At 32.4% G+C, this 13,960-nt stretch overlaps 2 protein-coding genes across 2 annotated transcripts; one reads left to right on the forward strand and one right to left on the reverse strand.

The window, feature by feature from the left end:
* Positions 1–1,028: 1,028 nt before the first annotated feature.
* LOC115962575 (cycloeucalenol cycloisomerase-like) lies at positions 1,029–5,285 on the reverse strand. Its single transcript, XM_031081435.1, has 8 exons — positions 5,174–5,285; positions 4,890–5,035; positions 4,180–4,263; positions 3,714–3,755; positions 2,688–2,798; positions 2,394–2,585; positions 1,768–1,865; positions 1,029–1,476 (listed from the first exon to the last, which is right to left on the reverse strand). The coding sequence occupies exons 1-8, from the start codon at positions 5,178–5,180 to the stop codon at positions 1,284–1,286; spliced, it is 873 nt and encodes a 290-aa protein (XP_030937295.1). The 5' UTR covers positions 5,181–5,285; the 3' UTR covers positions 1,029–1,283.
* Positions 5,286–8,969: 3,684 nt separating this feature from the next.
* Positions 8,970–13,308, forward strand: LOC115963292 (protein ROOT INITIATION DEFECTIVE 3-like). Its single transcript, XM_031082249.1, has 8 exons — positions 8,970–9,194; positions 10,253–10,366; positions 10,749–10,882; positions 10,999–11,143; positions 11,245–11,447; positions 11,897–12,018; positions 12,669–12,901; positions 13,072–13,308. The coding sequence occupies exons 1-8, from the start codon at positions 8,970–8,972 to the stop codon at positions 13,306–13,308; spliced, it is 1,413 nt and encodes a 470-aa protein (XP_030938109.1).
* Positions 13,309–13,960: the final 652 nt, after the last annotated feature.

The following is a 13,960-nucleotide window of genomic DNA, read 5'->3' on the forward strand; positions in this document are numbered from 1 at the left end:
ATTCTTATGTTTACTCCAAATTTACGTCATGGTTTTTATTTGTATGTGAGTGTAAATGTATAAATGATGTAACCCTTGTGGTATGAAAGTAACGGTTTTTAAAGTCCATTGCCTTTAGGTTACACTTTCCGTTTCAGTGAAGGAACATTTTGAGGGTTTAATTCCTTCAATAACTCTACCTTGATAAAAATAAATAAATAAATAAATAAAAATTTTCTTTTTCAAAATTTTATGGTGTAAAAATAGGATTTTATTGACAGCTAAATGGATAAACTAAATTGTTAATCTAATAATAGGCCTTATGGCTAACATGATTCTTTTTTTGGGGTTTGGCTCCTGGCTGAGTCAATAACAAGATAAAAATAGGGCATTGGTTTAGGGGCAGAATAAAGAAGACATCAATTATTTGTTACCCAAAACACTTTTATTGTAATTCAATTCAATCAAACTAGAGATTGAGAAGACATTTGTCTGAATCTAAAATTTGATTTTCTTTGAGCTATTATTGATTGTTGTTTTTGTTTAGTTTCATTGAAGGTAATTGATTTGGTTCAGATTTACTTTTCTAAAATTAGTCTGAATCTAAAATTAGTGTTTTACTTTTCTTTTCTTATAGTGGATTTTCACTGAAATTTTGTGCCTTCTGCTGGATTTTTGAATCATTGGGTTTGGAATTCATCTCTGTTGCAATTTTAGTTTTCTTGCAATCCTATCTGGAACTTTATAGGGCTGTTTTAAAAAAATTGAGTATCATTCCTATTGTATTAATATAAAAATAAAATTGATAATATCAATAATGTGTTTGTGTATATAGTATGCATGACTTTTCATAATTCTATACTAATATTTAGATTAAATATTTGAAAGAATAAATTTAAAAAAAATTTATTTTAGTAAATTTAAATATTTGCTTCCTTTGATAGTCATTAAAACCTTCTGTATTTTTTCTATTATCCATCTTCATGTATTCAGTCAGTGACCAAATCAGAAACTCAAACCAACAAAGAATAATAATATCAAAGAGAAAATGAGACAAATTTAATTTTAGTTTGAAGATGAACAGCAGAGAAGATCCTCATCATTTTAGTGTCAAATCTAAATAGACTGGGCTGAAATAAATCACAACAATAGTGAACTTGATTGTTTACTGCTTGCCCATACAATTTTTTTACATATCCTAAAAATGGAAAAAAGCAACAATGATCTAGTTGGTACAAAAAACATTACAGCATCAGCAAGATGACAGGAAGTTAACCCATGTCCCTGTTCTGCAAATTCATCAGTCATGTTTCAATGGCATGTCCTGGAAACCATGGCAGTCCTGGTTGAAGACATTGTTTTGAATTTGAAACAGGAACAATAGGTCCTAGAAAGAGGCGCCACAAATCAAGTATTATTGTAACTAGCATAGCAGCACCCAGAGCATCAACCGCCACTCTCGGTAGATCCCATGATTTGCTAGGTTTCTCATCAATTCTGCACATGTAGTTGAATTGGCATCAGGAAAACTAATGTATATACAAGAGAACAATAAATACATTTAAAAACCCTATGGGTATTCTTTAACCTAAGATAGAGGAAAATTTATAGAGTTTGCACTCTGACATGTGAACACAATGAACAAATGCTTATTTCTGACAATTTAATCGGTTAATACAACTATACTTTATTTTTATAAGTAAAGCATTGCATTAGTTAATACTTAATACAGCAATACAAGTGCAAAAGAGAAGGAAATCACCAGTAATTGTAAATTAGAATTCTTACCTCAGAAACATAGGGAAGCTTACAATGAAGTAGATGGCATAAAACAAGGAGCCAATTTTGTACATGGATGATCGGTCCACAAATTGATAATAAGGGAACTGCACATATTCAACATAAAACATCATTACCGTTTTATAAAAAATAAAAATAAAAAAAAAGCAGAAACATCATTACCACAACTTTATATCATACATTCATGGCCTAGATACGTTCAGCATGTAATTAGTTCTTCAAAAGGGAAACATTCAGGAAGAGAAAAGAAATGAAGTGCATCACAACAAAAAACTGTGCCTATTTCACAACAACAACAACCAAATCTTAGTCCCAAATTTGTTTGGGGTCAATTATGGATCCTTAACAAATTAGTCAAGGTCAGCCACATGTATTCTACAATAAATGTTGTCAAATTTTCAAAACTTCAAATTTTTACGAGTCTCATCATGTTGCAATAATTGTTGTCAATTTTTCTAGAAAAGGACAAAGGGACACTTATTTATATGTTCACCCTAGAGATTCAGACTTTCATAATAGTAATGAAAAGAGTAATAAAAATATTCAGAGTTTAAGTAAGCTTAGACAAAAGAAATTGATTATAACAATGGAACAAAAACCTTGTTATCACATACATTAGAAATAGCCAAAGTCTCAAGGTATGCTATGAAATAAGAAAGAGCCAAAATCCATGCAGCCTCAAAAATCCACTGAATTTTCTCTGGCAAGTCGGCAATAGAATGCCGTAGTCTGCGAAGTGTCATGTTTGATGTAACATGATAAAATAAAAAGCAAGCGTGTGTGAGAAGGAAAGTTGTGTGTGGTACCTGCAAGGAAACAAATTATCTGATTAGAAATGATAGCATGTAGTCTAACTATTAAGTGTTTCTTGTTTCTACCTATTGAATGTTTCTTGTTTCAATGCTTACATTGTTCATCTTCCATGACGGAAAGGTATAAGAAGCTCCCAAAACTGTGAAGAAATAGTGGGTCCAAAAGTAATTCCCTACATAGCTAAAGAGTATAATCCATAAACTGGCCTGCAACAAAAATAAGTTTGTCTTTCAGGTCAAGAATAAATACCCATAAAAAATTAGTTTAACATATTGAGAGGTAGATATGCAAGGCCACTGGATTGACATTATAATTAGGTAGAGGGAGATAAGGACCTATTCAAATGTCAAAGAAGTGTTGTATAGACCACCAAAAAGAAAAGTTAATCGCAGGCTTTGCTAGTAATAAGAAAATGAAAAAAAGACAGCAAAGATGATTAAAAAGCAGGACAATTGTTATAAGTTCATCTCACAAGAACAACATTTGGAGATTACATTGCTTATGCAGCTCTTCAAATTTCAAATGACAGTTTCTGTAGCTCTGTGTGAAGTAAAAAATACATTGGCAATATTACCCCTGCATTGCTTTATTTTTCATTAATTAGAACTATTGGCTCAAACACTACAGTAATCCATAAAAATAAAGTTATTCAACATTCATGTTCTAAGAGATTGACTAACACTCCATGGGTACAGTAAAGATGGTAAGGGCCTGTGCAACAAACAATTTTATATTAGAAACATCTTGAGGACTTGGTGTTTTTAGGTTAAACAAAATCATAATCAAAAGTAGGTCTGGCCCAAGCAGCCACATAAAGAACGAACTTTCAGCTTTATGTAAGGACACAATTCTTATCAGCAAAGTCATAAGCCAAATATTCAGAATGAATGCTAAGCATGTATTTAAATATTACATATTTCTATCAATGCAATACAAGGTTAGGAATACACAAAAAAGACTATAAAAGTTAGGTCCATCGCAACTGACCGTAAATTCAGCATAAAAATGGTGAAAACAAAGCACACATCATCCAGAAGATCCATGACCCCAAATCAATTTTCATTGTTCTATAACCTTTCATAATTATTATAAGTAAAGTGTTACACCATAAAAACACTTGCCTTGACCCAATAACGATCCTTCAAAGGCAAAAAGCTATCAGCCTGCAAAAAAAAATCCCAAAAAGAAAAATAATTAGCTCATAAACCATGTTTTGAGCAACTAATAACTCTCCCCAACTGCACTTTAAAAAAATAGCCATCAGTTCCCAATTCACATGGATTACAAAAGGCTCAGGTAATATAGTCAATTAAAGTTCATAACATTTTTTGGAAATGAAAGCTTACAATATAGTTTGGATACACCCATCATGGTCCATGCTAACTCAACAATTTTATTTAAAATGCCATTTCAAGAACAAAGCTGAATACTTTAATCTATACAAAACAAATATAATACATGGACAATGTAGTATATACATGCTAATAGACATGACACAAATCACAATGATATGCAGCCCAACAATCTTCATGGACTTCTCCATTAATAGAAAAAGTAAAAAATGATTGAAAAAGTTAAAGAATTTACCTTCCCAACAAAGAGCATTGGTATCAAGAAAGAAGGAACCGCTGAAACCAATCCCAAAAGTAGGTACTCCAATTCTGTAAAGCTCTGTCAATTACCAAAATTAACTTTTTACACAAAGCATAACAGATAGTTTGTTAAAGAAAGAGATAGAGAAAGAGAAGTCATTTTATATTTTAAGATTAAAAACACATTACTACCATTCTCTCTCTTTTTTTTTTGGATAGACATTACTACCATTCTCACGCATATGTAAAATGCAATTAAGGTAACCATTTTTTTAATTAAAAAAAAAGAAGGTATAGTACAATTTTTGTCACTAAAATTTGTTCCAAATTTAATTTTTGTCCACTCAATTTCGTGCTTAGATCCATAGTAGACAAAGTTCTGATGTAGCACCTTTTCTTTTTTGCTTACAAAAAAATTCAAAAAAAAAAAAATCAGGGACAAAATTGCAGATCTTATCAAAAGTAAGAACTATATTCCAGCTAAGTAAAAAAGAAAAAGTCAAACGATATTAATGGATGAAGTTAAATTGTTCAGCCACATTGATGATTGAACATCTACAAGTGACAAAATTGTAAAAATACAACTACCCTTTTTCTTTGACTATTGTTTTAGTTGTTTTCTTGCCGTGTATCCTACTTTTCGCAGTAACCAAACAGCAAAGCTAAAAATTAGTGGAAAAAAATAAATAAATAAATAGTCAAAACCTCGTAGAGTTTGTATGGAACGACAATGCCTAAACACAGAATGAGCCAGAAAGGAGTGTAGAAGAGGAAGAAGAGCTCGCCCCATCTCTTGCTCGGGTCAGTAGCCAGCCACAAATTCTGACCCGTACCCGTACCCGGTTTCACACCTGAGACCATTTTTTTCAAATCAAAATTGGATTTTGAAAGAGACCCATTTCAGAACTTTACATTCTAACATACATTGATTACGAAAATTTCAGAGCTAGAAGAAGATGAAGTAGGAGAAGAGTGATTGAGAAAATTACCGCCCATATTTTCTGTTCGGGTAATCGGGTCTGGATTTGAGTGCTTGTGTCAGATCTTTTTGAGGAGTGATGTGATAAGAGAGTGTAAAAGTGAAGTGTTTGACGAACTAGCTTTCAGCGTTAGGCTGTTTTATTAGTTATTAGAACCTGACAGTGACGGTGGCGGAGATATCTGATTAGTCCTGCAAATCAACGGTCCAGATTTGTTAGTCTCTCTTTCTATATTGGTTTTTTTTTTTTCTTTTTAACAAAAAAAATGGTTGTAAAGATACCGCCAGAAATAAACGTAATAGGTTGAAATCTACGTCAAAAATTTATTGATATATTGATTATAGTAAATAGTTATTATTAGTAACGGATATCATATATTGAAATTTTCTAAATATATATATATATATATTTTTTTTTAAAGAATAATTTAATACAACATACTTTCATATATATTTTGTCACAACTTACTTAAGTGGTTTATTGTAATTGGTTGTCTGTACTATTATATAAAATCATAATTTTTTTCCTCTATTTATCAGTCTATCATATAAAAAGTTTAAACATAACAGTTGTTACAAAGTATCTATATAAAAGTGTGTAGTATTAAAATTGTTATTATTTTAGGTTAGCACTTGTTAAAGTAAATTTTTTTTAAGGAATAATTTAGTACCACATATTTTCACACATATTTAGTCATAATTATCTTATGTGACAGATTGTAATTAGTTGTCTATTACTATCAAATGACTCATCTTGCTATTTAATTAAGAAAAATTGGTTTTTAATTATATACTTTTATACGAGAGTTAATTAAATTATGATCAAATACCAAGAAAAATATGCACAATCATGATAAATTTGGCATACATTTAAACATGTATTACTTCTTACTATGTATTTTTGGACAATTATTAACAATATATTTTACTTAGTTTCATGGTTCGTGTCATACATATAGCGTTCATAAACCTCATTTATAACTGCTGAACCATTTGTAATCATGACAAGATTATATCGCATCAATCCACTTATAACTATTTCACTAACTTTAACTTGTTTGGATTTTTTATTTTTTTATTTTTTTATTTTATCTAAGATAGAAATCAATTAAATTATATTATAGTCTAATCTAAGTGTATATATGTATCTTATAAAAAAAAAGTATATATATATATATATATATGTATGAAACTCTTTCTTGAATACTTAAATTCGAACCCTTCTCCTCCATCCCACAAAAACTTGTACAATAACTATCATACCAAATATACGTGACACTATGGTAATGTATTTATTTAATTACATACAAAATTTAAAGTTCCTTTTTTTTTTTTTTTTTTGGAGTACAACTTAGTTTTTAAGCAAAACACCAATAAAAATAAGCTCACCCAACACAAAAAGGGAGGGATGTCATGTTACGGTTGCAATAAGAGTACGTAATAAACACAATGCATCATATCCATTAAGTCGCCTATCAATATTGTCACCATTTTCTCTTAAAATTAATAAGATTTTTTTTATTGGAAACTTATTAGTTATTACAAATTAAAGACGAGGACCTTATCGTCAATAGAGGTCACCTTGAGGCTAGAGCAATAGCATTAGCAAATAACCACCGCACACCCTTGGTGCGATGATCACTCCACAAGTATAAGTGTTTGTGGAGTGTGGGGGGTAAGGGCCGAGAATCAAGTCTCCAGGAGGGAGCTTCATACACATATACACTTAGATTAGACTAGAGTAGAATTCTATCTTGTATAAAAAATAGCGTTAGCAAATACTCTTCCTACATGCTTAACCCAACCCAAAAATTTCTCATATCATACCAAAGATTGTAGAAGCTATAGTACCTCGCCAAGCTAGCCAAAAGGTGTGATTTCTCGATAAGGTTTTGTGGGTGGCCAATATTGGCCATTGAATCATTGATCTTGACAAGTTTAAATTTATTTGGGAGAATCTAATGTACTACACGTGAAAAATTGTATTTTAATTTTTTCATAATAAAAAGTTGTTAATGGTGAACCTATGCGAAAGTCAATAATAACTAGGATGGTAATAGGGTAAGTCTCAAACAAGTTTCTTATTCTCTAGCTCTGGCCTCGCCTCCACTTCACACCTGATTCGGAGCTAAGGTTTTTAACAATGCCCCCACCCTAGTTAGCACCTGTGGGTACCTACTTTGTGCCGCCAACCCAATTATTTTTGTACAGTTATACTAAATTTTGATTTAACATATTTAATACATTAAACTAAAACTCATAAGAACTCATAAAAGATAAAAATAAAAAATAAAGTTCTAACATTCCAAAACATAATAATAAAACAATTCAAGTAGTAAAGAAGCACAAAAACAATTCAAACATAACCTTACAACAATTAAAAATAATAAAAAATTTAATAATATAAAAGTAAATTCAATAATATATCAAGGAAAGACATCATCAATTCTTCTCAAGAGGAATTTGTAATTTTTTATGTTCCCCCATCTGATGATATATCTGCCTTAGTGTTTGCAGATGAGAATGGGGAAAGCTTTTGTAGGCATGTTGCTGTTAACTTAGCCATTTTGGCTGCCTAGTTTATATATATTTCCTTTAAACCAAAAAAAAAAAAAAAAAATAGACATCATCAATTCAAAGTTTGAATACTAAAAAAATCTATATACCATATGAAAAACCAATAAATTATTAGGTGGGCTCCCCAATACTCACTCTCCCAACAATGTAGAAATTGCTTGAAAATGTAGGTACGAAGATGTAGTTTTCGCCTAACTTAATCACATTGTTGTTAGTTGTTAAATGATACTATGTTAGTAGTATTAAAATTCAATAAATGTGGGATATTTAAGCAAAAAATAACTAACCCTTTAACAAATAAAAGACATATGTTAGTAAGTAGTTATTTTTACACACATTTCTCTTGTTTGTTAAATTTTAATACGGATGACGCAATATCATTTGAAATACAATATTTTTTCCCAACAAACTACCTACGTACATATACAAAATTTGCACTGAAATTGGCACACCAATTTGGCATGAGTGGCACCATACACTTATGTATGTGTTTTGTGATCTTACCCAAAAAGAAAATAAGAGATGGGTTCCAGTTAACTCAGTTAGTAAAGTCTCTGATGGTTGAATAAAAAATTTAAGGTTCAATTCTTGCCTACACTAAAAACCGATTAGTATCTTGGTCTGATGATAAATAATTATCATTAGGAGCGGATGCCATAGATTGAATCTTTCACTTTAAAAGACAAAATTTAGGTACAGTATCTTAGGATACTGTTCTTTAGGTTTCCTTTTTAAGATTCAGTCATGTGACTACTTAACTGAAAAATACACCCACACGATAGAATCTTAAAAGAATAACTTAAGGAACAACACCTAAATACTGTACTTAAATCTTGTCCTACTTTAAAAATATAAGTAAATAAAAAAAAGTTTTGTTTCCCATTTAGTTCCCAAACCCACAGGCCTGAAGTGGCGTGCCCCCATTGGCATATATAGTCTACATTTACATGTCAGTATTTGCATGTAGAACACTTGCATAAGAGCCAGCTCTGACCCATCTCTCATTTCCCATGTGTTTGAAGAGAGCAAAAAGTACAAAATTCTTCAACTACTTTTGTCTCTTTCACAAGTCTGCATGCCATGCGTCACACAAACCATGCACGTCCCCAGATTAACAAAACAAACTCCTTGCATGCAAAGGTTCACAATTCCTATATATCATTCTTCATATATAGTAGTCGTTTTTAGTCTTAATTCAGTCATACTGATACGCGCACACACAAGCTGAGATGGATAAGGATAAGGAGGCTTTGGTGGTTTGCAGTGACAAGAGCATGGGAATAGGCATAACAATATGGGATATGGACACTGGGGATCATCTTCTTCACATACCAACTTGTGCTTCACCTTCTCATGGGCTTGTGTGCTTGAGAAAGCAGTTCCTTGTAGCTTCTCAGATTCACAAACATGGGTCTGTTGGTGGAGGAGCTATCTTCACATGGGCATTGAATAAGGTAAATGATGATCAGCTCAATCTCCAAATGAATTTAATCAAATGGGTTTCCATTTTTTCTTTTTTTAGAATGTGAAAATTGTGTCTTTCATTAATGTCCTATGGGATAATTGGAAATAGGAATTAATCTATGCACAAGGTTCCTTCTTCTGCAATTGATGTATTAGGATTGTGTAGATTAATTGTCAGTGTAATTGGAAATAGGAATTAGTCTCTAAAAATTGTGCACAAGGTTCCTGTGTATGTGGTTCTGGAGAGAATTGGTGTATTATGATTTATGTTTGTGTGTGTATATTACTATATTTAGGCATAGCTATATGCTTCCCAATATGTTTGAATTTTTTGTATTTCCCAAAAATTTTGAATTTTTTGTATTTCCCAAAAATTGTCTTCTTATTTCGGTCATTGAACGATTGATTATAGCTGTACAATTTAAACATCCTTTGATAAATCGGGCGTCGTTAATATTGGACTACCATTGATCATTTGGGTAATGCAAAGGCTTGCTTGCTTGATATTCCAAATATGTAACTAAGTTTGTTCTTCACTGTATGTCTTTTATCTGTTAAAAATGCTTCTCTCAAATTTTAATATTCACTTATTCTGACTATGCATTATGTAGGGTAGTTTTGGATGTCTGTTCATGTATATGTACTAGTCTTATATGATCCATATGGTTACTGAAAAAATGCATAAAGGAGATTAACATAAAAGAAAATCTAATTATTCTAATATAATAAAATGGATTAGGTGATTTATAGAATTCACTTATTGCTAGAAAATTTTTTGTTGCACCAGGTCAAACCATCATTACTAAGTTGCAATTTGCTAGATATTCATCTGACAGTTTGAAGCTTTTCATTGAAGTTCTGGCTGGACTTCACTTGTATTGCACAATTCCCCATATTTGTAACCCCAATCTTAAACTTCAAAAATGAGAGACTAAGAAACCAAAGTTTAATTAAGTGAAGCTTCTTGCATATTTTTCCTTTAAAACTCTGTTTTACAATAGAAAGCTTTGCTTGGTTAATTGGTTTACTTAAATTTCCTAATCTTCAGCCTCAGTCACCTCTTCGGAGTTACCCAGTGGAGGCCATTGGGTCACTTTCTAGCACAAAAGATGGCCTATATCTTGCAGGTGGGGCGCTTTCTGGAAATGCTTATCTTTGGGAGGTTAGTAAGAACTCTATCAAATTGCCTTGTTCAATTGGTCTTTGTAAAAAAAAAAAATTTCTTTCCTGTTAATGAGAAGTCAAAAAAGCCAATTTCATATGATAAATTTCTTTCCATAAGTCTAGAGACACAAAAATTTTCACAACTTTTGATGTGGCCTATTTTGATTGGTGCATACTAAAAACAGTGTCAATGTTTAGCCTTGTGTCCATAGCATTGCTCAATTTCTTTACATTAATTCTAAGTTCAGCAACTATATAGTATCCATTTGTCTTCATTTTTGTCAATCTTTGGGGCAATGGCTATTTCAATTCTAATGTGGGATAAGATGTATAAAACACTGTCCCTCCTTAGATTCTGATGTGGTTAAGGTAATCCTCAGATTGCCAATGGAAGATTGCTCAAGACTTGGCATGCTCATCACAAATCTTTAAATTGCTTGCTGTTTTCCAATGATGATTCTCTTCTCATTTCCGGGTCAGATGATGGTATGATCTGTGTTTGGTCTGTAATTAGGTAATGCTGAATTCTTTTTCTATTGTTACTTAATTTCTGTAGACAAAACAAAATAAAAAGGACAAAAGATTTGAAGCCTTTGCAATAATGAATTACTCTAATTAATTTGATTGAAGTTTGCTAGACACGGAGGATTCTGGAAGCTTGCATTCTTTGTTACACTATTCATCAGAGCATAAATCTTGTATTACTGGCCTATTGACCACATCAGGAAGCTCAATTTCAGTTTTAGTATCAAGCTCCCTCGATGGCACTTGCAAGGTGACCAAACTATGTGCATCATGGTTCTGACTCTTAGTATCTATATCTTTCAACACTGAATTTTCTTCTTACTATAGCTGACTAAATTTCGTATCTCGTAGGTTTGGGATTTTGTCTCAGGAAGGCTTATACAAACTCAAGTGTATCCACTAGCAATAACTGCAATTGCTCTTCACCCAGAAGAGCAATTCTTATTCTGTGGAAATGTAGATGGAAGAATTTTTGTCAACAAGCTTGATGTTGGACTGTTGGAGGAACAATTCCTTGTTGCAGAAGCCCAACCAGTTGTGCTAAATGGACACAAGTAATGTATGGTGCTTGAATTTTCCACTTACTAAATGGAGATTAAAATCTCCTTCTGTCAAAGGAATAAATAGTTGAAAAACCTAGTGATTTTGAATCTCATTTACATGAAATAGTTTGATTCCTAATTAGTACAATGACTTTGGCAATGTCAACCAGCTTTTTGTGTTGATTTGACATTAACTATGGAGACTGAATTGGTGACAAACTGGCTCCTGCTAGCTTTACTTAAACTGGTTCTTTGGCTTTTGGAACCCATGTTTGGAAACTTCAGTTCACATGTAGTTTGAAGATAAACACACAACTGCACAGAGATGCTATAAGTCTATAACCAATGAGTGTTAAATTGTGATCCTCTACTATACTCATTTTGCTTGGCCATTTGTCTAGATATTTAATTCATATAAACTCATGTAGTAATATAATCAGTTTACGTTCCCATTCACACAGTGGAGCCATAACTGCATTGACCTTCAGTGAATCGGGTCTGATATCTGCATCTGAGGACTGCACCATTTGCATGTGGGATGTAGTCAACCAGGTGATTATCCGAAGATTCAATCATGGAAAAGGTAAGCATAACCTTCAACGTCTGTTTTGTCTTTTATTATCCTTTACTCAGGAGGGAGTTTGCTATTCACTTGGATCTGTAAAATTATATGTTGTTGAAGAATTATCCATCCATTTGGCCTATGTGGTATTTGGTTGCTGATGAATTGGAGTAATGGGAAAATCCTGAAATACCAATTTTCAATTAATTAGCAGAAAAAAATGATTTGAACGGGAAATGTATGCTTTTATTTTTCACATGCATTAGCTAGAGTAGTAGAATCAAACATGTTATGCATGATGGGAAATCCAAACATAGAAAAAAAAATTGTCCTCTGATTTTCTTAGTAAACAAATACTTATTATTTTTTTTTTTTTGATAACCTTATTAAAAAAACTCTTAGCAACCAAGTAGTTTCCTCACCCCTTTGCCTCATCATCTAAGAGGTGCATTTTTGTCTTACATGTGAGAGACGGTTACATGCACATGTCTATACATATATCACATATGCACACATTTGTATAGATACGTTCTACAAATACTTTAATGTCAATAGTTAGAACAAGGAAATAATTTTATGTATGAATATGTATATTCTTATGTCATACATATCTTCTAACAAATAACCACTGATCTTGCATGGCTAAGATTGTTGTTTTCATCAATCAGCAGGGGCAGTAACTAATATGACAGTGATTCCACAGTCCTCACTGCTTTCTATATCAAAAAATCATAGAGTTTCAAACCAGTTCCATGTTTCATTACTTGAAAAGTTTCCTCAGCCAGCCAACTCATTCAAGGGAACACTCAATCTCTTTTCCTTAGGTCATTCCTCTGAAGAAAAGCAGACTTCCCTTGACTTCCAAAGCACTGATTCATTGCAGCAGCATATATCTGATTTGGAGGTCTTTCCCACTCTGTCAAAGCAAATGTTGACAAATGCACAGACAATTAAGTGTAACATAGAAAAGTGATATACCATTAAATTACCAAATAGAACTAAGTTTAGCACATTACATGTGAAGTAGACTAATTTTTGACAATGCACTCATTCTGTGTCTTGGAATTGGGGCAGAAAAAACGAACACCAGCAGCCGTGCAAGTGAAGGTGGAAACTTGTATAGAGAATCGGATGTGGGCCACAAGAATGACAAAGCATGTCATGGAGATGAATAAGCATTTGCAATCACGTTTGCTTGACTTGATGGAGTGCAGATTGTTTTGGTCTACTCAAATTGACTCACCCACATCTAAAAAGAGAAAGATGCTCAAGGCTGAGAGTTCAATTCTGGAGGGGGAGGAGGAACCATAGCCCTCAAGTTGAATTGTCATGGTTTGCAATAGGTGAATTCTGTTTCAGTATTTCATTCTATTGTATTTTTCTCTGTTAGTGTATGAAGAACAATAAGACCACACCTATAAAGGTTGTTATGATGGTTTGGCCTACCTCTCTTATCTTTATAACCATTTCTATTCTTGTTTTAATATTACTTTATCTTCCTATTCTTCTATTATTTTTCAGTTTTTGGTGTAAATATACTATTAGTCCTATTATCGATAATTAAGACAAACATAAAGCTGCTTGAAAGAGACCTTAGGGAAGATGGAGGATAAGGTCTGCATGAAGGTCAAATAGAAACTGAAAGAACAGGATTGTTAAAGTAATTCCATTGCAAAAATTGCCACCATAGGAGATTAATGAGCTTTGCAATATGCAGGACATCTATTGTGAAGCCTGCTGAATAAAGCATTACTTGGATGCTTATAAGGCAAGTTGTGAAGCCTTAGGAAATCAAGATCCTTGCTTGCGTTAATAAAATCATGCATGAGTACGGTTTTGGACAGGACATTATTAGACTTGCAACTGCAATTGCACTGCTCAAAGGCCGAGAGATTGCAGAAAATGATTCTTACATTACCTAAGAAAATTCCTTGGGGAATCAGTATCCACTATTTCTTGCATC

This window comes from Quercus lobata, chromosome 10 (genome assembly GCF_001633185.2).
Source record: "Quercus lobata isolate SW786 chromosome 10, ValleyOak3.0 Primary Assembly, whole genome shotgun sequence".
NCBI lineage: Eukaryota > Viridiplantae > Streptophyta > Magnoliopsida > Fagales > Fagaceae > Quercus > Quercus lobata.